We start from the raw sequence: 25,052 nt of genomic DNA, 5'->3' as shown, positions 1-25,052 counted from the left end.
ACAGAAAGGCTGTTAGAAACTCCTGTATATAGAAAACCCCAAAGACTCCGCAGAAAGGCTATTAGAAATAATAAACCAATACAGTTTGTAGCAGATACAAAATTCATATACAGAAATCTATTGCTTTCTTATATGCCAACAATGAAACTTCAGAAAATGAACTAAAAAAAAAAAATCCCTTTTACAGTTGCAACAAAAAGAAAATTAAATACCTAGGAATAAATGTAACAAAGAATGTAAGGGACCTATATACTAAAAACTACAAAGCATTATTAAAGGAAATTGAAAAAGACACAATGAAATGGAAAAATATTTCATGTTCTTGGATACAAAGAATAAATATAGTTAAAATGGCCATATTACCCAAAGCAATTATACAAATTTTATACAATTCCCATCAAAATTCTAATGTCACTTTTTAAAAAAAAAATGGAACAAAAAATCATCAGGTTTGTATGGAACTATAAAAAACCCTGAATAACCAAAGTGATCTTAAGGGGAAAAAATGAAGCTGGAGGCATTACAATATCTGACTTTAAATTATACTACAGAGCCACGATTATCAAAACAGCATTGTATTGGCGGAAAAACAGACATACAGACCAATGGAACATAATTGAGAGCTCTAAAATAAAACCACATATACATGGTCAAATCATCTTTCATAAGGGAGCCAAAAACACACAATGGAGAAAAGCAAACCTCTTCAGTAACTGGTGCTGGAACAATTGGAAAGCCACATGCAAAAGAATGAAATGACTACAGTTTGTCTCCTTGCACAAAAATTAATTCAAAATGGATCAAAGACCTAAATATAAGATATGAAACAATAAATTACATAGAAGAAAACATAGGTACTAAACTCATGGACCTTGGCCTTAACAACATTTTATGAATTTGACCCCAAAGGCAAGGGAAGTAAAGGCAAAGATAAATGAATGAATGAGATTATATCATACTAAAAAACTTTTGCACAGCAAAAGAAACTGACAACAAAACAGACAGCCATCTAAATGGGAGATAATATTTTCAAACAACAGCTCAGATAAGGGATTAATATCCAAATTATATAAAGAACTCACTAAACTCAGCAACAAACAAGCAAACAATCCAATAAAAATGGGAAGAGGACATGAACAAACACTTCTCCCAAGAAGAAATACAAATGGCCAATAGATATATGAAAAAATGCTCATCTTCACTAGCTATAAGAGAAATGCAAATCAAAACTACAATGAGATAGCACCTCATACCTGTTAGATTAGCTATTCTCCAGAAGACAGGTAATAACAAGTCCTGGAGAGACTGTGGAGAAAAAGAAACCCTCATTCATTGTTGGTAGGAATGTAAATCAATACAACCATTATGAAAGAAAGTATGGTGGTTCCTCAAAAAATTAAGAATAGAACTACCAAAAAAAAAAAAAAAGAATAGAACTATCATATGACCCAGCAATCCCTCAACTGAGTATATACCCCCAAAACTCAAAAACATTGTTACGTAAAGACACATGCACCCCCATGTTCATCATAGCATTTTTCACAGTGGCCAGTTTGGAACAGACCAAAAAAATAACAATAAAAAAAATAACATGGAAACAGCCAAAATGCCCTTCAATAGAGGATTGGATAAAGAAGATGTTGTACATATATACAATGGAATACTACTCAGCCATAAGAAATGATGACATTGTGCTATTTACGACAACATGGATGGACCTTGATAAAATTATATTGAGTGAAATAAGTAAATCAGGAAAAGCTAAGATCTGTATGATTCCATACATAGGTGGGACACAAAATTGAGGCTCATGGACATAGATAAGAGTACAGTGGTTACCAGAGCGAGGGGAAGAGAAGAGAGAGAGGGTGTGGGGGAAGGGGTATAAAGAGAAACAAATATAGGGTGACAGAGGATGATTTGACTTTGGGTGGTATGTATACAGCATAATCAACTGTCCAAATAATGTCGAGATGTTTTCTCCAAACATTTTCTCCAAATCTATGTACTCTAGTTGACCACTGTCATCCTGTTAAATTTGTCTAAATAAAAAAAATTTTTTTTAAATAATAATCTTTTATGAAATGGTAGATGATCATTTTTCATTTTATTTTATTGGTTTGTAGAATCCATTCCTCTAATAGGTGAGAAGATAAGTCCTTTGGCTAATCCTGTATGCTTTGAAATTCAAGAATGAAACTTCTGAGATATCTGTGTCTTATAGTGCCATGTTCATAAGTTTTAAAAATTGAGGATGGACCTAGATGGTCATCTCAGTCAGTCAGAGTATTATTTGGAAATGCCAAGATTGTGAGTTTGATCCCTGGTCAAGGCACATATGGGAACTGCACAACTAAGTGGAACAACAAATGAATGTTTATTTTTTCTCTCTCTCTTCCCCTCACTCTCTCCCTCCCTTCCTCTCTTTGTCTTTCTAAAATCAATCACTAAATAATAAAAAAATTAAACTAAATGCAAGTTAGGGATCCCAATGGAATGTTGTCTTGTCACTTAGTCACAACAAAATACTATGGACTGAGTGGCTTAAACAGAAGAAAAAAATTTTTTAAGTGAGAGGAAGGGAGATAGTGAGACAGAGTGCTGATGTGCCCCCACTGAGATCCACCCAGCTACCCCTGTCTAGAGCAGATGCTCGAATCAATCAGCTATTTTTAGTGCCTGAGGCTGATGTGCTCAGACCAACAAGCTATCCTCAGCAGCTGGGGCTAATGCTGGAGCCAATGGAGCCACTGACTGTGGGAGTAGAAAAGGGAGAGAGGGTGGAGAGGGAGGGGGAGAGAAGCAGATGGTCACTTTTCATGTATGCTGTGAGTGGTAATTGAAGGAAGATCATCATACACAGGGCCAATTCTCTGTTCACTGTGCCAGCCAGCTAGGACCAGAAAAATTTAATTTTTTCGTCGTTCTGGAGTCTGGAAGTCTGAACTCTGGGTGCCAGCATGGTTGGGCTCTGGTGAGAGCCTTCTTTGCTTACAGAGCTGCCTTCTTGTGTCCTCACATGGCAGAAAGAGGGAGAGCAAACTCTGGTAAGGGGTAAACTTTCAAAGGAATGAAAACAGCAGCACATTACTGTAGGTCTGTGTCCTTCAAATCTCCAGGAAAGCCATGTGTCTTTCTATCTTAGTGTTGTTGTTTTTTTTTGAAACAGCTAGGTCTCTGGTGTCTCTTATAAATGCATAATCCCATCATGAGGGCTCTACCCTTATGACCTCACCTAATCCTAATTACCTCCCAAAGGTCCCATCTCCAAAACCATCACATTGGGGGCCTAGGGCTTTAACATATGAATTTTGGAAAAAACACATTCTGTCCATAACAAATGTTATTATAGTGTTAGAATTATATTAGGCCAGGGAACCAGAAAAATTCAAATACTTACTTGGTACTAATCTACCTCTAAGTTTGGGGAACAATGGAAAAATAAGGCAAATAACATTATTACTAACTAAGTCTTTGTAGTCTTGAACTCCAGTGCAAAACTTGGGTAATCTAAGCAGTTAGCACAGGAGAATTCATTTACTTAAGTGGTTTGCTTGAAGGACCTACAACAGAGGTTGACAAATCACAACCCATGAACCAACAATAGCTTTTACATTTCAAATTGTTGAAAATTTCAAAAGATTTTGTGATATTTGAAAATCACATGCAATTCAAGTTTTAGTGTCTCTGAATAAAGTTTTATTAGAACACAACCACACTTGTTTGTTTACACATTGTCGATGGCTGCTTTCATGCTACAATGGTGAAGTTGACTGGTTTTAAGAAAGCATAAAATATTTACTCTCTGGCCCTTTAGAAGAAAAAGTTTTCCAGTCTCTGATTGTCAAACAAAGCTGGCCATAACTTGCTTTGCCTATTTCCAACGCTAAACCTTAGTTCAAAATATCATTTCAAAAGATGCAAAGCCATACCCATTAACACTAGAAAAAAATGGACCCAGAGAGAATATTTACTCCAAAGCCTGGTATGACCTGGTTTCGACATTGTCCATTTCAAGTTATGCCATATCTAGCTGTTCAAAGAAAAAACTAAGAGAGAAAAAACAGATGACCTTATTGTAGGATGGAAGAACACAGAGCCACAGCAAATTTTTTTTTTTTGTATTTTTCTGAAGCTAGAAACGGGGAGAGACAGTCAGACAGACTCCCGCATGTGCCCGACCGGGATCCACCCGGCACGCCCACCAGGGGCGATGCTCTGCCCACCAGGGGGGCGATGCTCTGCCCCTCTGGGGCATCGCTCTGCCGTGATCAGAGCCACTCTAGCGCCTGGGGCAGAGGCCAAGGACCCATCCCCAGCGCCCGGGCCATATTTGCTCCAATGGAGCCTCGGCTGCGGGAGGGGAAGGGGGGGGTGTGGAGAAGCAAATGGGCGCTTCTCCTATGTGCCCTGGCTGGGAATCGAACCCGGGTCCCCCGCACACCAGGCCGACGCTCCACCGCTGAGCCAACCAGCCAGGGCCGAGCCACAGTAATTTGCTGATGTTCTCGTTCCTTTGAGAGTTCAGCCCTTACCAATAATAGCCCAGGTTCTTGGAATTGAATCAATTTTGATCAAGATTTATCTTCCTTTGTGTCTCTACATCTTGATTGACACTTCACTTAGGTTGAAGGAGATGGAGGAATGGGAACTAAGAGTGATACCTTTTCTAAAATTTATCATTAATCAATGAAATCAGTAAAAGCAGGCCACTTTCTTTGTTTCTGACTTGTTTTGTTTTTTCCTTCTCCCCATCCCCAATATACACAAAGGTGATTTTAAAGGATGTGGACTCCCTCCTCTATGTGGACACTGACGTTCTCTTTCTGAGGCCTGTCGATGACATCTGGAAGCTTCTCAGGAAGTTTAATTCCACCCAGCTTGCAGCTATGGCCCCGGAGCACGAAATCCCCAGAATTGGTTGGTACAGCCGCTTTGCTCAGCATCCTTTTTATGGCTCTGCAGGAGTTAATTCAGGAGTCATGCTAATGAATTTAACTCGTATAAGAAGTGCTAAATTCAAGGTAAGGAAGTATTTTGTATTTCCTTGTTTTAAAAATCAAAATTTTGTCTTTTCTAGAATGTCAGTGTGATGATTTAGGAAGTAGGTGACTTACAAGTGAAATAGAAGGAGCCAGGGAACAGAAACATTTTTGGAAAGTTATGGAATATTTGTTTGTTCAGGAAGAGCCCAGGTGATTATTGAATTTAAAGCTTCAGCAGAGTTGCTATTCAGGACTATTATATTGCGTTTCTGAAGTCCATAATGTTTGAACTGTTTGCGAATCCAATGCTTCAAAAAACATGGAAAAAATTCTTGGAATTACCCTAGGGATATATTTATGTAACTACAAAGAGATATTTGTACAAGGCTGTACATGGCCTCATCTTTCATCCTAGCAAATAATTGGAAGAAGCTAAATGAACATCAGTAGAGAACTAGTCAAAAAAGTATACTCTTATTAAAAATAATTAGGTAATTCAATGAGTGAAATAAGATCTCAAAAAAATATTAAGTGAAAAATTAAAATACAACAAAGCATAATATTGTAGAGTGTGATACCTTTTATGCCTTAGAAATTTCCAGGACAATACCTAAGAGACCATTAATTGTTAATGTGGATATTTCTAGGAAAGTAGGAATGGGAATTATAGTAGGATGAAGGAAGAATATTTTTACTTTATTTTAGACCTTTGTATGCTGTTTGAATATTTTGTTTGTGAATGTATTGCTTTTATTTTTAAATTAAATTATTATTTTAAGACAAGAAAAAGGTGTTTTACCTTCAGATGGCCATAATTCTGTTATTCATATTTTGTTTCTTTACTTCAGAGGCAAGAATTAAGCATAAGAAAGAGGTTCAATTTGGAGCATAGTTTTCTGAGTAGAAATTATGGCCCAACTACCAGTTCCTGGTCCATCTGGTATTCATGTGTACAGCCTTAGTTTTTCTTTGTCCTGTACCTTGATGTCAGCGGGACCCTTCCTATTTGCTCTTTTGAGAAAGAGGGGACCAGCCCCTCCAAGTTGTTTCTCAGTGGACAAGACAGATTCGCTTTGCTTCAGCTGCTCTGACAGTCTTCTCTTTTCCAGAACAGCATGATTCCAACAGGATTAGCTTGGGAGGACATGTTGTACCCTCTGTACCAGAAGTATAAGAATGCCATCACATGGGGAGACCAGGACTTATTAAATATTATTTTTTACTTCAATCCAGGTAATTTGTTTCTCCAGAATGTCATTTGAATAGGAATATATGCCCACCTCAGCCCAGAGAGAATGAACATTTTAGCCATGTCTGCTATTGAGGACACTTCACTTGTGCCTGTGTCCCCTCAACCACCACAACACCCTGCTGTGAGACACAACTTTTCATGTACCCCTGGGATCACACAGAGGCGAGGCAGGTTTTTGTGCTGCTAACACAAAAGACCAAAGGATGAAATCTCTAACACCAACTCCATTTTTGAGAATTTCTTTTAGATTTTTCCAGCAAATTCTTCTAAGAAGTACAGTCAAAATTAATGGGAGAGACAGAATTAATGAAAACCTTATAATCTGGGTATGAGGCCCTCCTAGCCTGAACAATTGCTAGATTAAAGGGAATTGATTCTTGAGACCCCAAAGTGAAATGACTTGTTCAGTGATTTTTTTAAAAAAGCTTAAGCCTCAGCCCTGGCTGGTTGGCTCAGTGGTAGAGCGTCGGCCTGGCGTGCAGGAGTCCCGGGTTCGATTCCCGGCCAGGGCACACAGGAGAAGCGCCCATCTGCTTCTCCACCCTTCCCCCTCTCCTTCCTCTCTGTCTCTCTCTTCCCCTCCCGCAGCCAAGGCTCCACTGGAGCAAAGTTTGCCCGGGCGCCGAGGATGGCTCTTTGGCCTCTGCCTCAGGCACTAGAATGGCTCTGATTGTGGCAGAGCGACGCCCCAAGATGGGCAGAGCATCGCCCCCTGGTGGGCATGCTGGGTGGATCCCAGTTGGGCGCATGCGGGAGTCTGTCTAACTGCTTCCCTGTTTCCAACTTTGGAAAAATAAAATAAATAAATAAAAAAGCTTAAGCCTGACCAGGCAGTGGCGCAGTGGATAGAGCGTCGGACTGGGATGCGGAAGACCCAGGTTCGAGATCCCAAGGTCGCCAGCTTGAGTGCAGGCTCATCTGGTTTGAGCAAGGTTCACCAGCTTGAGCCCAAGGTTGCTGGCTCAAACAAGGAGTCACTCAGTCTGCTGTAGCCCCCTCACCCCGGTCAAGGCACATATGAGAAAGCAATCAATGAACAACTAAGGTGTTGCAATGAAAAACTGATGATTGATTCTTCTCATCTCTCTTTGTTCCTGCCTGTCTGTCCCTATCTGTCTCTGTAAAAAAATAAAAAATTACAAAAAAAAGTTCTGAAATAGAGACTCCTGTTTATAAAGACTTCTGGCCTGTGCTTGCAATTCACCCTGGAAGCACCTATTATATACCTTTATTTTCTTTAACAAAACGCTGAAATAAAACCTAATCTGGTCCTGGCTGGTTAGCTTAGTTGGTGAGCGTTGTCCCAAAAACACCAAGGTTGTGAGTTTGATCCCTAGGCAGGGCACATACAGGAAGCAACCAATGAGTGCACAACTGAATGGAACAACAAATAAATGCTTCCCTCTCTCTGTTTATCTCTCTCTCACCCTATCTCTCTCTGTCTCTCTAAAGTCAATCAACAAAAAATAATTAAAGCCTAATCTGATAAATCTTTGGATCAATCCTTGGGGTCAGGGTAGGGTGAAGCAGGTTGATGCAGAGTTTCTGGGAAAGATACCCAGCACTCACTGGCATATGTTGCCATTCACTTGTGGCATGTTGCAACCCGTTACACTCTGATAATAATGGAGATTTTCAAGTTTGCAGCTTCTTTGTCTTGTTCAGCACATTTCGTCTTTTTTTCTCAGTGTACATGTACTGCATAGGATTCCTGACTACAAATAAAAGACCCATAAAGTTAGTCTAAGGACAAAGGATATTTTTTTATATATAAACATACTGGTATCCCATAGAAACTAAGGTCAGACAGGCGAGCAGGCTCAGCCCAGGAACTGAGGCAGGGAAGGAAATGATGAGAAACTCAGGCTAGATTTTTCCCAGTGAGACTAGTTACTACTCTCTGTGAAGACTCATTCTCTGCTCCTCAGACCTCAAGGCAAACTACCAACGTTTCGGACTCCAGGTCCAGCCCCACAGAAAGACTAACTTTATTCCAAATCCCAAGACTCAGGGGAGAAATCTGTTGGTTCCTGCAAAGGTCAGTTAGGCCAGGAGCATGGAGCTTAGGAATAATGGCTGACATTTATCATGTACTAAGTACCAGATACTGTTCTCAGCATTATATTATTTAATCTTCACAGTAACCCTGAGAATATAATTCCTATTTTACAGACAGAGCTACCTAGCAAAAAACAATTTGTATAACAGCTAATGAGTGCTAGAGTAGGGGCACTAACCCAGGCCACTCTAACGCTAGCCCTGTGTGTATTTGGGGGAGAGGAGTTTTTGGAGAGGGTAATCCTAGAGAGCTGAGCAGATACCATCCCACAATGTATCTCTCTGCTACTATTTCTGCTACTATTGCATTTTCCTTCTGTTGAATGGTTAAAACTGTCTTCCATAAACAATCTGCTCATATTCCCAAAAAGAGGAATTCAAAAGATTCCCACAGTTGCCTCCCCAGAAATCCTCTCAGCCTATTGCAGATTATTTGAGGATGTGATTATTACTAATACTCAGAGGAAGTCATAAGCAGCTTTTCAATTAGAACAAGCCCATTATCTTTAATTTGGTCCTGATGCTATCCACCCCTATGTTCCACAACTGCAGCAACCAAGCCACCAGGAGCTTGGTGGGTTCCTGCCTAAATTTCACCCCTAACTCCATCAACTCTATCTGGGTGTAGGGCCAGACTACAGGGTGTTCAACTACTTTTGGCTACTGGGTTTTTACCTTCTGGATGACCACCAGCCGAGCTCTGAGTCTGCCAACAGTAGTTTCAACTACTCTGAGAGAGAGAAGGAGTTGGAAACACCTGCTACCACTGACTCAGTCACTCTGCTGGCATGAATGCTGCTCCTTCTTTAGTGATCACTTCAGCTCTTGTGGCTGCTGGCTCTAGGCCTGGAGCTGAAACTCAAGCTCTTGAACCTGCAGTGGTTTCCCTAGCAACTGCCATTTCCAGTGTTCCATTCTAGGGCAAACTGCAGCTCTCAAATAATTTCTTCTCAAGTGATTGTTCCAGTTCCAGGCATCATTGGTGTTCAGCCTGCATTTCACACTGAAGCTCTCAAAAGCAGTCAGTCTCCTTCTCCAGAAACTATGGCTGATAGGCACTGTCAGTGCTCATCCTGGAGTTCTCAAACTTGGGTGGTCTCTGGCACAGAGATTTCAGTTTCTGCTTGTCAGGCCATCAAAAACACCCAGTTCATGGCCCTCAATCAGGTAGCCACAGGGAACCACATGTTTAAGAACAGCCACTCCTCTATTCTACCTTTCTATGATATCAGTGGCTCCATGCCAATCTGATCCAAATCTTGCCCACTATGCCAGATGTAATGCTGGTGGTTGAGGCCAGGCAAGTTCACATTGGATTTGGACAGATGTTAGAGGAACTTTGGAGCCAGAAAGCAGCAGGCCATTCCTGTTTATTAGATTCTTCCAATGGTGGATGAGCAAACAGGCAGGGGAAAACTGCTTCTCATGACAGCAGGTAAACAAACAGCAAAACAGCCACTCACAGTGGTGGTCATGCAACCCACATTCTGCTTTGGGGTCAAGCATGCGTAGCCTTGCATAGGCTATACACATGTGGCTCTGCCATGTGCTCATGCACTAACCATGCAAAGTACAAGTCAGCAAGCTTAGCACAACTGTTTTCCCAACAATCACACAAATGTGCATTTAAATCATGTGCCATGTGCAGTTCATGGAAACTTTGGTTTAATTGCCAGGTGTGCAGAGGAGAGCTAGCACTGACTGTGGGCACATGTCTTTCTCTTGTCACCACCAGAGTGTCTCTATGTGTTCCCCTGCCAGTGGAACTACCGTCCTGATCACTGCATGTATGGAAGCAACTGCAAAGGGGCTGAGCTTGAAGGTGTGTCTGTTCTGCATGGGAATCGAGGCGTCTACCATGATGATAAGCAGCCAACTTTCAAAGCACTCTATGAAGCAATACGGGATGTAAGTGTGTTCTTGCCACCACTCAGCAGACATGTGCTTACTAGCATGAAGCAGTATGGGTGCTTTGGTCATTATTTTCTTTGAAGGCCAAATAATTCCCCACAACCAGTGAGTTATACCAGTTTTCCCTAAACTTAGTCACTCTGTTTCAGTATACACACTTGCCCTCAAATACTATACTTTATTCACTCTTTACATAAATATTTCCACGTAAGTCACTCATTTTTCTTCCTTTAAATTCACCAAAGGGGCCCTGGCCGGTTGACTCAGTGGTAGAGCATCGGCCTGGCGTGCAGAAGTCCCGGGTTCGATTCCCGGCCAGGGCATACAGGAGAAGCGCCCATTTGCTTCTTCACCCCTCCCCCTCTCCTTCCTCTCTGTCTTTCTCTTCCCCTCCCGCAGCGAGGCTCCATTGGAGCAAAGATGGCCCGGGCGCTGGGGATGGCTCCTTGGCCTCTGCCCCAGGCGCTAGAGTGGCTCTGGTCGCCTCAGAGCAATGCCCCGGAGGGGCAGAGCATTGCCCCCTGGTGGGCAGAGCGTCGCCCCCTGGTGGGCGTGCCGGGTGGATCCCGGTCGGGCACATGCAGGAGACTGTCTGACTGTCTCTCCCCGTTTCCAGCTTCAGAAAAATACATTAAAAAAAAAAAGTTAAATTCACCAAAGGAAGAAATTTTATATCAGAAAGAGAAACCCTGTGCCAAATGCCATATAACAGAAGGTAATGTGTTAGGGTAAAGATAATACAATAAAAATAAAATTATATTTATTTCAAGCTTAGTGTGCTGCCTGGTTGCCAGCTCCACCCTGTTGAGCAATTAGGTGTGGAGGTGGTCGATTAGGACAAGGAGCCATATTGAAAATAACAATCAAGTCTTTATGTACTACAACAGCACAAGCAAAAGGGAAAGAGAAGCACCAGGTTCTCAGTGTTCAGTGTTCCATTTTTACCCTTCAAAGAGTACTGGGTGGGAATTGTCAATTGGATGCAGCATAAAAACAGGAATCATCTCAAGGCTCCTGCAATTTTATGGACCACTAAGCCAGGAGAGGATGGATGAGAAGGAAAGGAAAGAGGAATAGAAAGGTAACCTCTTCTCACTGATCCCCACAAGAAGACCTCCAAATGGAGGTGCATGGGACAGGAATGCAAATACACAGAACATGGGAGTAGGAATTGAGTATGTTTGCAACACCCTCAAGGAAAATATAGTGCACTGCTTCTGTGCCAAGTTTGGTATGAGGAGGGCAGCCTTTCCCAGAGGCCTATCAGGAAGCCTTATGATTGTGTACTGTTGGGTCAGAGAGATCACACATAGGATTTTGGCATGGAACTGCACTCTTCAAGGCCGCCTCTTACTACCCTTGAAGAGATTGATTAGCAAATGTTGAGGAAAACTTAAAAATATACTGTATCTCCCCATGTATAAAATGCACCATTTTTTAAAAAATTTGGGGTCTAAAAACCGGGTGCTTTTTATACAGTGGTTTTAGATTTTTTACTTGCATTTCCTGCCTTTTTTTGCTTGTTTTTGTGCTCATTGTTGAAGACAGTGATTCGTCATCAGACACAGATGAGGACAAGCTAATGAATGGGAATTTTGACAGTGATGAGATGTTGTATAAATTTTATGATGAATAAAACTTGAGTTCAATAACTTTATGTAATACATCTTTTTTTAAATTTCGGGCCCCAAAATTAAGGTGCATCTTATACATGGGAAAATACAGTACATGAACTATCTTTCTGAAGTAAATGGAAAGACTGAAATACCCTTACTTTGAGGTTCACCACCTACAATCATATACAGTACTGCCTGCTAGTACAGTAGTCCACCCATATCCATGGACAATACTTTACAAGAACCAAGTGGATCCCTTAAACTGTAGATAGTACTGAATCCTATATATACTCTGTTTGTTCTTATATAGTAGTCGCTCCTTATTTGCAGTTTCACTTTCTGTGGTTGTAGTTACTGGCAGTCAATCACAGTTCAAAAAGATTAAATGAAAAATTTCAAAAATAAGTAATTTATGTTTTTAATTGCATGCCTTTCTGAGTAACATGATGAACTCTTGCATGTCACCAACTCATTAGTCACTTAGTAGCCATCCCAGTTATTAGAGTATATTGTTATAATTGTTCTATTTTATTATTATTGTTAATTTCTTACTGTGCTTAATTTATAAACTAAAGTTTTTTAATTATTTATTTTTACTTTTCAATTACTGTTAACATTATTTCAGTTTCAGGTGTATAGCATACTTGTTAGAAATTTATATTATTTACAAAGTGAGAGCACTGAGAAGTCTAGAACCCACCTGACATGATGAATATTTACTACAATATTATTGACTATATTAGCTATACCTTACATTCCTGTGACTATCTTGTAATAACTAATTTATACTTTTCAATCCCTTTACATTTTTCACCCAGACCTTCAGCCCTTCTCCTAACTGGCAACCATCAGTTTGTTCGCTATGAGTCTGTTTCTGGTTGGGTTTTTTTGTTTGTTTTTTATTTTTTCTGAAGTTGGAAACGGGGAGGCAGTCAGACAGACTCCCTCATGCACCCGACCGGGATCCACCTGGCATGCCCACCAGGGGGCGATGCTCTGCCCATCCGGGGCATCGTTCTGTTGCAACCAGAGCCATTCTAGCGCCTGAGGCAGAGGCTATGGAGCCATCCTCAGCGCCCGGGCCAACTTTGCCCCAATGGAGCCTTGGCTGCGGGAGGGGAAGAGAGACAGAGAGGAAGGAGAGGGGGAGGGGTGAAGAAGCAGAAGGGCACTTCTCCTGTGTGCCCTGGCCGGGAATTGAACCCGGGACTCCTGCACGCCAGGCCGATGCTCCACCACTGAGCCAACTGGCCCGGGCCCTGTTTCTGTTTTGTTCATTTATTTTATTTTTTAGATTCCACACATATAAGTGAAATAATACTGTAATTGTCTTTCCCAATCTGATATATTCCACATAGCATAATATCCTCTAAGTCCATCTATGTTGTCATAAATGGTAAGTTTTCACTCTTTTTCACGGCCAAGTAATATTCCATAGTATATATATACTCCACCTTCTTTCTCCAGTCATCTAATGACAGATATTTAGCTTGCTTCCACATCCTGGCTATTGTAAAGATACTCCAATGAACATAGGAGTGCATATATCTTAATAATGTTTTGAATTTCTTTGGATAAATACCCAGAAGTATAATTGCTGGGTCATAAGGTAGTTCTATTTTTAAATTTTTTGAGGAACCTCCATACTGTTTTCCATAGTGGCTGCACCAATTTGAAATTCCACCAACAGTTCATTAGCATTCCCTTTCCTTCACATCTTTGCCAAAAATTGATTATTTATTGATGCTAGCCATTCTGACTGGTATGAGGTGATATTTTATTGTGGTTTTAATTTGTATTTCTCTTATGATTACTGATGATAAGTATCTTTACTTTTTTCTTTTTTTAAAGATTTTTATTAATTTGTGTTTACATGGATTCAAATGTCCCACTGAATATAACATCCTCACCCTCCCACTCCTATGTCCCTATTTATATCCCTCTTTGTCCCCTTTCCCTAATTCCCTCCCCCATTTGCTCTGGCATTTGCTGTCCTGTTATGTGTATTTCTGTGTTATGTATATATAATTTCACTAATTCCTTAACCTTCTCTGATCCCATCCCCTCATCTTGTTGCCTCTTACAGCTGTTTCTCTGGTCCCTATGACCCCAGTTCTGCCTCTATTCCATTCCTCAGTTCACTTTGTTCATTAGATTCCACATATAAGTGAGATCATGATATTTGTCTTTCTCTGCCTGGATTATTTCACTTAGCATAATAATCTCCAGGTCCATCCATGCTGTCGCAAAAGGTAAGATTTCCTTCTTTTTCATGGCCATGTAGTATTTCATTGTGTATATGTACCATGGCTTTATAATCCACTCATCCCCTCATGGATACTTGGGCTGTCTCCAAATCTTGGTTATTGTAAACAATGCTACAATAAACATGAGGGTGCATATCTTCTTTGATTCAGTGATTTGATATTCCTAGGATATATTCCTAAAAGTGGGATGGCTGGGTCAAAAGGCAGTTCCATTTTTAATTTTTTTTTTAAGTTTTGTTTTTTTTTCCGAAGCTGGAAACGGGGAGGAAGTCAGAAAGACTCCCGCATATGCTTGACCAGGATCCACCCAGCACGCCCACCAGGGGGCGATGCTCTGCCCATCTTGGGGCATTGTTCTGCTGCAACCAGAGCCACTCTAGCGCCTGAGGCAGAGGCCACAGAGCCATCCCCAGCACCCGGGGAAACCCTGCTCCAGTGGAGCCTTGGCTGCCGGAGGGGAAGAGAGAGACAGAGAGGAAGGAGAAGGGGAGGGGTGGAGAAGCAAATGGGTGCTTCTCCTGTGTGCCCTGGCCGGGAATCGAACCCGGGAATCCTGCACACCAGGCTGACGCTCTACCACTGAGCCAACTGGCCAGGGCCCCATTTTTAGTTTTTTGAGGAATCTCCATACTGTTCTCCACAGTGGCTGCACAAGTCTGCATTCCCACCAGCAGTGCAAGAGGGTTCCCTTTTTTCCACACCCTCTCCAGCATTTATTGTGTGTTGTTTTGTTAATGAGTGCCATTCTGACTGGTGTGAGGTGGAATCTCATTGTGGTTTTAATTTGCATTTCTCTGATAATTAGTGACATTGAAAAGTTTTTTATGATTATTGGCCCTCTGTATGTCCTCTTTGGAGAAGTGTCAATTCAGTTCTTTTGCCCATTTTTTAATTGGATAGTTTACATTCCTGGTGTTGAGTTTTAGAAGTCTTTTAATAAATTTTGGTTATTAACCCCTTATCAGACGAATTATTGAAATGTTCTCCCATTGTGTGGGTTGTATTTTTATTTTGTTAATGGTGTCTTTTGCTGTGCAAAAGCTTTATAGTTTGATATAGTCCCATTTGTTCATCCTGTCCTTTATTTCACTAACCCGTGGAGATAAATCAGCAAAAATATTGTTATGAGAGATATCAGAGAGTTTACTGCCTATGATTTCTTCCGAGATGTTTATGGTCTTGCGACTTACATTTAAGACTTTTTTCCATTTTGAGTTTATTTTTGTGAATAGTGTAAGTTGGTGGTCTAGTTTCATTTTTTTGCATGTACTTGTTCAATTTATCCAACATCGTTTATTAAAGAGACTGTCTTTACTCCATTGTATGCTATTACCTCTTTTGTCAAATACCGATTGACAGTAAAGGCGTGGGTTTATTTCTGGGTTCTCTGTTCTGTTCCATTAATCTGGATGCCTGTTCTTGTTTTGATTACAATGGCCTTGTAGTATAACTTGATATCAGGAAGTTTGATACCTCCCACTTGATTCTTCATTTTGAAGATTGCTGAAGCTATTCATGTTTTGTTGTGTTTTTTTGGTTCCATATAAATTTTTGGAATATTTGTTCTATATCTTTGAAGTATGCCATTGGTATTTTAATAAGAATTGCATTGAATTTATTGGTTGCTTTGAGTAACATAGACATTTTAAAAAATATATTATTTATTGATTTTTAGAGAGAGGGGAGAGAGAGAGAGAGAGAGAGAGAGGGAGAGAGAGAGAGAGAGAGAGAGAGAGAGAGAGAGGAGGAGCAGGAAGCATCAACTCCCATATGTGCCTTGACCAGGCAAGCCCGGGGTTTTGAACCGGCAACCTCAGTGTTCCAGGTCGATGCTTTATCCCACTGCGCGACCACAGGTCAGGCAACATAGACATTTTAATGATGTTTATTCTTCCTATCCAGGAACACGGTATATGTTACACTAATTTGTATTTTCCTTGATTTCTTTTTTCAATGTCTTATAATTTTCCAAGTTCAAGTCTTTTACCTCCTTGGTTAAATTTTCTCCTAGGTACTTTATTTTTTGTTGTTGCAATAGTGAAGGGGATTGTTTTTCTTAATTTCTCTTTCAGACAGTTTATTGTTGGTGTATAAAAATGCCACTGGCCCTGGCCGGTTGGCTCAGCGGTAGAGCGTCAGCCTGGCGTGCGGGGGACCCAGGTTCGATTCCCGGCCAGGGCACATAGGAGAAGTGCCCATTTGCTTCTCCACCCCCCCCCCCTCCTTCCTCTCTGTCTCTCTCTTCCCCGCCAAGGCTCCACTGGAGCAAAGATGGCCCGGGTGCTGGGGATGGCTCCTTGGCCTCTGCCCCAGGTGCTAGAGTGGCTCTGGTCGCGGCACAGCGTCGCCCCCTGGTGGGCGTGCCGGGTGGATCCCGGTCGGGCGCATGCGAGAGTCTGTCTGTCTCTCCCCGTTTCCAGCTTCAGAAAAAAATACCAAAAAAAAAAAAAAAAGGCACTGATTTCTGAATATTAATTTTATATCCTGTCACCTTGCTGAATTCATTTTTCAGGTCTAGTAGTTTTATGACTGAGACCTTAGGGTTTTCTATGTACACTATTATGTCATCAGCAAATAACAATAGTTTTACTTCTTCTTTTCCAATTTGGAGGCCTTTTATTTCTTCTTCTTGTCTGATTGCTGTGGCTAGGACTTCCAGGACTATGTTGAATAAGAGTGGTGAAAGGGGGCACCCCTGCCTTGTTCCTGATCTTAAGGGGATTGCTTTTAATTTTTGCCAATTGAGTATGATGTTGGCTGTGGGTTTGTCATAGATGGCCTTTATCATGTTGAGGCATGTTTCCTGTATTCTCACTTTGCTGAGAGTTTTGATCATGAGTGGGTGCTGGATTTTATCAAATGCTTTTTCTGCATCTATTGAAATTATCATGTGGTTTTTCTCCTTCCTTTTGTTTATGTGATGAATCACATTGATTTGCGAACATTGTACCAGCCTTGCCTTCCCAGAATAAATCCCACTTGATCATGATGTATGATTTTTTTCATATTTTGCTGGATCCGGTTTGCTGATATTTTGTTGAGAATTTTAGCATCTATGTTCATCAAGGATATTGGCCTATAGTTTTTTTTCTTGGTAGTGTCTTTACCTGGTTTTGGAATGAGGACTATGCTTGCCTCATAAAAGGAACTTGGAAGTCTTCCCTTCTCTTGAATTTTTGAAAATAGCTTGAGAAGTATAGGTGTTAGTTCTTCTTTGAGTATTTGGTAAAATTCTACTGTGAAGCCATCTGATCCAGGACTTTTATTTCCTGGAGGTTTTTTGATAACTGTTTCAATTTCATTATTTGTAATTGGTCTAAGTTTTCTGATTCTTCCAGACTGAGTTTTGGAAGATTGTATGTTTCTAAGAATGTATCCATTTGCCGAGTTTGTCCAATTTTTTGGCATACAGATCTTCGTAGTATTCTCTTGCAATCCTTTTTATCAATATTTCTGTGGTGTCAGTTGTTACTTCTCCACTTTCATTTCTAATTTTATTTGAGTCCTTTCTCTTTTTTTTTTTTTTTTTGATGAGTATGGTTAAAGGTTCATCAATCTTGTTTACCTTCTTAGAGAACCAGCTCTTGGTTTCATTGATCTTTTGTATTATTATTATTTTTTTTTAGGCTCTATGTCATTTATTTCTGTTCTGATCTTTATTATTTCCTTCCTTCTACTTCCTCTGGGCTTTATTTTTTGTTCTTTTTAAAATTCTTTTAGATGCAGGGTTAAGTTGTTTACTTGAGCTTTTTCTTGCATGAGAATTTTTTCATATGTATATTGGCTATGTATATGAAATCTTTGGAGAAAAGTCTATTCAGGTCTTTTACCCATTTTTGAATTAGTTTGTTTGGGGTTTTTGTTTGTTTGTTTTGATGTTAACCTGTATGAGTTCTTCATATATTTTGGATATTAACTCTTTTGGCTACACATTGGCAAATATATTCTTTCATTTAGTAGTTGGTCTTTTCATTTTGTGATAGTTTCCTTTGCTGTGCAGAAACATTTTTGTTGGATGCTGTCCCATTGTTTATCTTTTCTTTTGGTTCCTTAGCTCCAAAAGATGAAAAAAAAAAAAGAGGTTCCTAAAAGAAATATTGAAGATTTGCCTGCCTATCTATTTTTTCTTCTAGGATTTCTATGATTTGAGGTTTATGTATAAATATTTAATCCATTTTGGGTTTATTTTTGTATATGGTTCAAGAATGAGGTCTTTTTGAGGCTATGTCCAGTTTTCTGAACACCATTTATTGAAAAGATTGTCTTTACCCCATTGTATATTTTTGCCTCCTTTATCATATTAATTGACCATTTAAGCATGAGTTTACTTCTGGGCTCTCTACTCTGTTCCATTGTCTATGTTCTGTTTTTATGCTAGTACCCTGCTGTTTTAATTACTATAGACCAGTGGTCCCCAAACTACGGCCCCGCGGACCGCATGCGGCCCCCTGAGGCCATTTATCTGGCCCCCGCCGCACTTCCGGAAGGGGCACCTCTTTCATTGGTGGTCAGTGAGAGAAGCACAGGATGCATCCTGTGCTCCTGAAGTACTGTATGTGGTGACGCTGCAAAGCGTGGTGTCGCTCACGTACAGTACTACTTCTGGTGACACGGGACGCTTGCATCATGGCTCCAGAAGCACGTCATATGATGCACATCCGGTCTGCAGCTGCAGTGCCCCACATTGAAATACTGGTCAGTTTGTTGATTTAAATTTACTTGTTCTTTATTTTAAATGTTGTATTTTTTCCCGTTTTGTTTTTTTTACTTTAAAATAAGATATGTGCAGTGTGCATAGGGATTTGTTCATAGTTTTTTTTATAGTCTGGCCCTCCAACAGTCTGAGGGACAGTGAACTGGCCCCCTGTGTAAAAAGTTTGGGGACCCCTGCTGTAGACTTATGATATAAGTTTATATCAGGTAGCATGATACTTCCAACTTTGTTATTTTTTTCTCAAGATTGCTCTGGCTATTTGTTTTTATAAATTTCAGTATTATTTTGTTTTAGGTCTGTGAAAAATGCTGTTGCCCTGGCCGGATGGCTGAGTGGTAGAGCATCGGCCTGGCGTGCAGGAGTCCTGGGTTCGATTCCCGGCCAGGGCACACAGGAGAAGCGCCCATCTGCTTCTCCACCCCTCCCCCTCTCCTTTCTCTCTGTCTCTCTCTTTCCCTCCCGCAGCCAAGGCTCCATTGGAGCAAAGATGGCCCGGGCACTGAGGATGGCTCTGTGGCCTCTGCCTCAGGCCTTAGAATGGCTCTGGATGCAACAGAGCGATGCCCCAGAGGGGCAGAGCATCGCCCCCTGGTGGGCATGCCGGGTGGATCCCGGTCGGGCGCATGCGGGAGTCTGTCTGACTGCCTCCCCGTTTCCAGCTTTGGAAAAATGCAAAAAAGAAAAAAAAAAAATAAAAAGAAAAAGAAAAAAAAATGCTGTTGGTATTTTGATAAGTATTACATTGAATCAATAGATTGCTTTGGGTGGTATGAACATTTTATTGATGTTGATTCTTCCTATCCATGAGCATGGAATATGCTTTCATTTATTTGTATCTTCTTCATTCCTTTCTTTAATGCCTTATAATTTTTTTTAATGCCTTATAATTTTCAAAGCAAATGTCTTTTACCTCCTTGGTTAAATTTATTCCTAGGTTGTTGTTTTTTTGATGCAGTAGAAAATTGTATTGTCTTAATTTCACTTTCTGATAGTTCATTATTGGTGTATAAAGATGCAAGCACTTTCTGAATATTAATTTTGTATCCTGCTACTTTATTAAATTCATTTGTCAGTTCTAATAATATTGGGGGGAAATTTTTAGTGCTCTCTCTATATAGTGTCATGTCATCTGCAAATAACAGTTTTACTTCTTACTTTTTAATTCGGATGAATTTTATTTTTGTCTGATTGTTGTGACTAGGACTTTTAATACTATGTTGAATAAAAGTGGTTAAAGGGGACGTCTTTGTCTTGTTCCTGATCTCAAGGAAAATGCTTTTAGCATTTCCCCATTGAATATGATGTTTAGCTGTGGGTTTGTCATACATGGACTTTATAGTATTGAGATGCTTTTCCTCTGTTTTCACTTTTCTGAGAGATTTTAATCTTAAATGAATGCTGGATTTGTCAAATGTTTTTTTCTGAATCTATTGATATGATTACATGATTTTTTACCTTTTATTTTGTTTAAGTGGTGTATTACATTAATTGATTTGCAGATATTGAACCAAACTTGCATCCTAGCAATAAATCCCCCTTGATCATGGTGTTTAATCTTTTTAATGTATTGCTGAATTTAGTTTGCTAATATTTTTTGAGACTTTTTTCATCTATATTTATTGGGAATATTGGCCTATAATTTTTTTTTGTTCTTGTGAGGTCTTTGTCTGGTTTTGGATTCAGGACAATGCAGGCTCATAAAATGAGTTTGATATCTTTACCATCTCTTGAATTTTTAAAAATAGTTTGAGAAAATTAGGTGTTAATTTTTTGGTAAAAATCAGCTGTGATGCCATTTGGTCCAGGACTTTGTTTGTTGGAAGTTAGTAATTACTGATCTATTCAATTTTTTATTTCTTCTTGATTCAGTATTGAAAGATTGTATGTTTCCAGGAATTCATCCATTTCTTCCAGATTGTCCAACTTGTTGGGAAAAAATTATTTGTGGTATTTTTTTTATAATTATTTGTATGCTTCTGCTGTCAGTTGCCACTTCTTTCATCTCTGATTTTATTTATTTGAGTCCTCTCTCTTTTCATCTTAATGAATCTGTTTAAAGGTTCATCAATCTTATTTATCTTTTCAAAGAAATAGCTCTTGGTTTTATTGCTCTTTTGGACTGTGTTTTTAGACTATTTTGTTTATTTCTCTCTGATTTTAACCTTTTTTTCTTTGTACTCATTTAAGGTTTTGTTTGTTTTTTCTTTTTGTCCATTTAGGAGAAATGTTAACTTGTTTATTTAGGATATCTCTTGTTTTTTGAAGTAAGTCTGTGTTGCTATGAATTTCTCTCTTAGAATTGCTTTGGCTGTTTTCTATGGATTTTTGGGTCATTGTGATTTCATTTTCATTCATCTCATGTTATCTTTTGATTTCTTCTTTGGTTTTATTATTAACACATTCCTTGTTTAGCAACATGTTATTTAGTCTTTGTGTGTTTGTCTATTTTTTAGTTTTCTTCTTTCCAGTTTCATGCCATTGTAGGTGCAGATGATGCTTGATATGATTTCCACCTTCTCAGTTTTTTATTTTTTTAGTGAGACAGAGAGAGAAAAAGAGAGAGAAAGAGACAGTCAAGAGGGGAAGAAATGTGAAGCATTAGCTTGTAGTCTTGTCACTTTATTTGTTCATTGATTGCTTCTCATATGTGCTTTGACTGGGGGACTCCAGCAGAATGAGTGACCCCTTGTTCAAGCCAGCGACCTTGGGCTCAAGCCAATGACCATGAGGTCATGTCTATGATCCCACACCCTCACTCAAACTATACTACACCACATGATACACTTAAAAAGAAATTCCCGACTATGCCATTCTTCTGCTGATCCCTTGCTCACAGACACTTTCTGCCTTACCTCTTCCTCTCAAGAACGTGGACAAGCCTGACCTGTGGTGGCACAGTGGATAAAGCATCAACCTGGAAACGCTGAGGTTGCTGGTTCAAAACCCTGGGTTTGCCTGGTCAAGGCACATATGGGAGTTGATGCTTCCAGCTCCTCCCCTCTTCTCTCTCTCTCTCTCTCTTCCCTCTCTATAATGAATAAATAAAATCTTTAAAAAAAAAAAAAAAAGAACGTGGACACACCTGCTGGGTGGTTTGCAAATATCATGTCTCATTTAGTTGGCTGTCTATTTGTTTTGTTGTCAGTTTCTTTTGCTGTGCAGACAAGTAAACAATCTGGTCAAAAAATGGGGAGAGAATTGGAACAGATACTTCTCCCAAGAAGACATACATATGGACAACATATATATGAAAAGATGCTCATCTTCACTAGCTATTAGAGAAATGCAAATCAATACTACAATGAGATACCAACCTTACACCTGTTAGATTGGCTATTACTGGCAAGACAGGTAATAACAAGTGTTGAAGAGGCTGTGGAGAAAAAGGAACCCTCATTCACTGTGAGTGGGAATGTAAATTATTAGTACAACTACTATGGAAGAAAGTATAGTGGTTCCTCAAAAAATTAAGAATAGGCCCTGGCCGGTTGGCTCAGCGGTAGAGCGTCGGCCTAGCGTGCGGAGGACCCGGGTTCGATTCCCGGCCAGGGCACACAGGAGAAGTGCCCATTTGCTTCTCCACCCCTCCGCCGCGCTTTCCTCTCTGTCTCTCTCTTCCCCTCCCGCAGCCAAGGCTCCATTGGAGCAAAGATGGCCCGGGCGCTGGGGATGGCTCTGTGGCCTCTGCCTCAGGCGCTAGAGTGGCTCTGGTCGCAACATGGCGACGCCCAGGATGGGCAGAGCATCGCCCCCTGGTGGGCAGAGCGTCGCCCCTGGTGGGCGTGCCGGGTGGATCCCGGTCGGGCACATGCGGGAGTCTGTCTGACTGTCTCTCCCTGTTTCCAAGCTTCAGAAAAATGAAAAAAGAAAAGAAAAAAAAAAAAAATTAAGAATAGGACTACCATATGACCCAGTAATCCCTCTACTTCGTATATACCGAAAAAACTTGAAAACATTGGTATGTAAAGACACATACACTCCTATGTTCATCGCAGTATTATTCACAGTGGCCAAGATATGGAAACAACCAAAGTGTCCTTCAACAGATGATTGATTAAAGAAGATGTGGTACATATATACAATGGAATACTACTTGGCCATCAGAAATGATGACATTGTGCCATTTATGACAACATGAATGGATCTTAAGAACATTATACTGAGTGAAATAAGTAAATAAGAAAAAGCTAAGACATAGGTGGGATATAAAACTGAGGCTCAAAAATAAAAACCAAACAAAACTGAGGCTCATGGACATAGATAAAAGTGAAGTGGTTACCAGGGGTAGGGGTAGCTGGAAGAGGATGGAGGAGAGGGGGTGGGGAGAAGGGAGCAAAGAGATACAAATATACGGTGATGGGAAATGCTTTGACTTTGGGTGATGGGTATACAACGTAATCAATAGTTCAAATGCTATAGAAATGTTTACCTGAAACCTATGTACTCTTACTGATCAATGTCACCCTTTTAAATTTAATTTTATTTTTTAAAAATTTTTTAAAAAACCCGTGTCTTCAGAGTTCCTTCCTACTATATATATACAAACCTGTGCCTGTATGCTTACAGTATATTTCTTAATGAGTTATTTGCATTTTAAATGTCATTTTAGTAACTAAAATAAACTTTTTTTCTTTTTAAAAAAATTATTTTTCAGTTTCCCTTTCAAGACAATCTCTTTCAATCCATGTATTACCCTCTTCAGCTGAAGTTTTTGGAAACTGTGCACACATTATGTGGACGAATCCCACAAGTGTTTCTGAAGCAAGTTGAAAAAACAATGAAAAGGGCTTATGAGAAACACGTCATTATTCATGTTGGCCCCAACCATATGCGCTGAATATTTCATCTGTTGCAAGTCAATGGGCATCTCATGAATGAGAAATAGTCATCTCTAAGCTGCCTGGATCTTTTTTTATGTGACTATTTAATGGTGCTCCATGACAATTGAGTTTTAAAAGACTTATTAAATGTTGTTAAGTTAGTTTCTCATATAAGGAAATATGCTTTAATTTTTTCTAAGATGCTATTTATCTCTCTGGTTTTTAAAAAAAAATTATTATTCATTTAACATTGTTCAAACAGGTTGAGTTAGCTGTGAAAAGGCACTTTGTCAATCTTCCTGTTAGAGCATCTGAAACAATATAAGTGGTGTCTGATATTCATCTTATATTCCTACACTTGTTTCTATGCAACTGGCTCCCCCACACCTTGGTAATCAAACTAATGCATGATTGTTGTAAAACAAAATTTAAAAACAGTCCAGTAGCCCTGGCCGGTTGGCTCAGCGGTAGAGCGTCAGCCTAGCGTGCAGAGGACCCAGGTTCGATTCCCGGCCAGGGCACACAGGAGAAGCGCCCATTTGCTTCTCCACCCCTCCACCGCACCTTCCTCTCTGTCTCTCTCTTCCCCTCCCGCAGCCAAGGCTCCATTGGAGCAAAGATGGCCCGGGCGCTGGGGATGGCTCTGTGGCCCCTGCCCCAGGCGCTAGAGTGGCTCTGGTCGCAACATGGCGATGCCCAGGATGGGCAGAGCATCGCCCCCTGGTGGGCAGAGCGTTGCCCCATGGTGGGCGTGCTGGGTGGATCCTGGTCGGGCGCATGCGGGAGTCTGTCTGACTGTCTCTCCCTGTTTCCAGCTTCAGGAAAAAAAAAAAAAAATGCAAAAAAAAAACAAAAAAACAGTTCAGTAAATATATACTGCTTATAAAAATTAGGGGATATTTTATAGCTTCATATTCATTTTGAAATATGTATCCCCTAATTTTTGTGAGCAGTATAGTTAAGTGAATCAGAATCAAGATTAGATTAGCCATAATCCTACCAATCAATGAAAGGATTTCTATTTTAATTTAGTTCCTTGCAGATTTCCTCTCCCCCCCATTTCTATATTTACTTGCTGGTTGTCTTTTGCATTGTAATGCATGAGCCCTGGCTGGTATGTCAGGTAAAAAAATCCTCCCAGCACATTGAAGATGCAGGTTTGACCAGTCAGAGCATATGCAAGAAGCAACCAATGAGTATACAACTAAAAATGAAACAACAAATTGATGCTTCTCTTTCTTTCTTTCTCTCTCTGTCACCCCTCCCTGCCCCCCTCTCAAATCAATGGGCAATATAAATAAATTAATTAATAAATAATAAAAATGTAGTCTGAATAAAAACTGGTCCCTCTGCTGAGATTTTATGTAGGAGACTAACAGGTTAGACAAAATGATTATGGTTACAGTGTGGGTTTTTTAAATATTAATTT

General features: G+C 40.1%; 1 protein-coding gene across 1 annotated transcript in view; it reads left to right on the top strand.

Annotated features, from left to right (window-relative positions):
• Nucleotides 1–24,200, top strand: part of GXYLT2 (glucoside xylosyltransferase 2) — a 105,905-nt gene extending 81,705 nt beyond the window's left edge. The window contains exons 4-7 of the mRNA XM_066352147.1: nucleotides 4,773–5,024; nucleotides 6,095–6,218; nucleotides 10,031–10,203; nucleotides 23,458–24,200. Of these exons, the coding sequence (XP_066208244.1) occupies nucleotides 4,773–5,024; nucleotides 6,095–6,218; nucleotides 10,031–10,203; nucleotides 23,458–23,640 (732 nt within the window). The 3' untranslated portion in view covers nucleotides 23,641–24,200. The remainder of the gene's footprint in view (nucleotides 1–4,772; nucleotides 5,025–6,094; nucleotides 6,219–10,030; nucleotides 10,204–23,457) is intronic.
• The last annotated feature ends 852 nt before the right edge of the window (nucleotides 24,201–25,052 follow it).

The sequence above is a fragment of the Saccopteryx leptura genome, chromosome 10 (assembly GCF_036850995.1).
Source record: "Saccopteryx leptura isolate mSacLep1 chromosome 10, mSacLep1_pri_phased_curated, whole genome shotgun sequence".
Taxonomy (NCBI): domain Eukaryota; kingdom Metazoa; phylum Chordata; class Mammalia; order Chiroptera; family Emballonuridae; genus Saccopteryx; species Saccopteryx leptura.
This window is presented reverse-complemented; position numbering and strand designations above follow the sequence as displayed.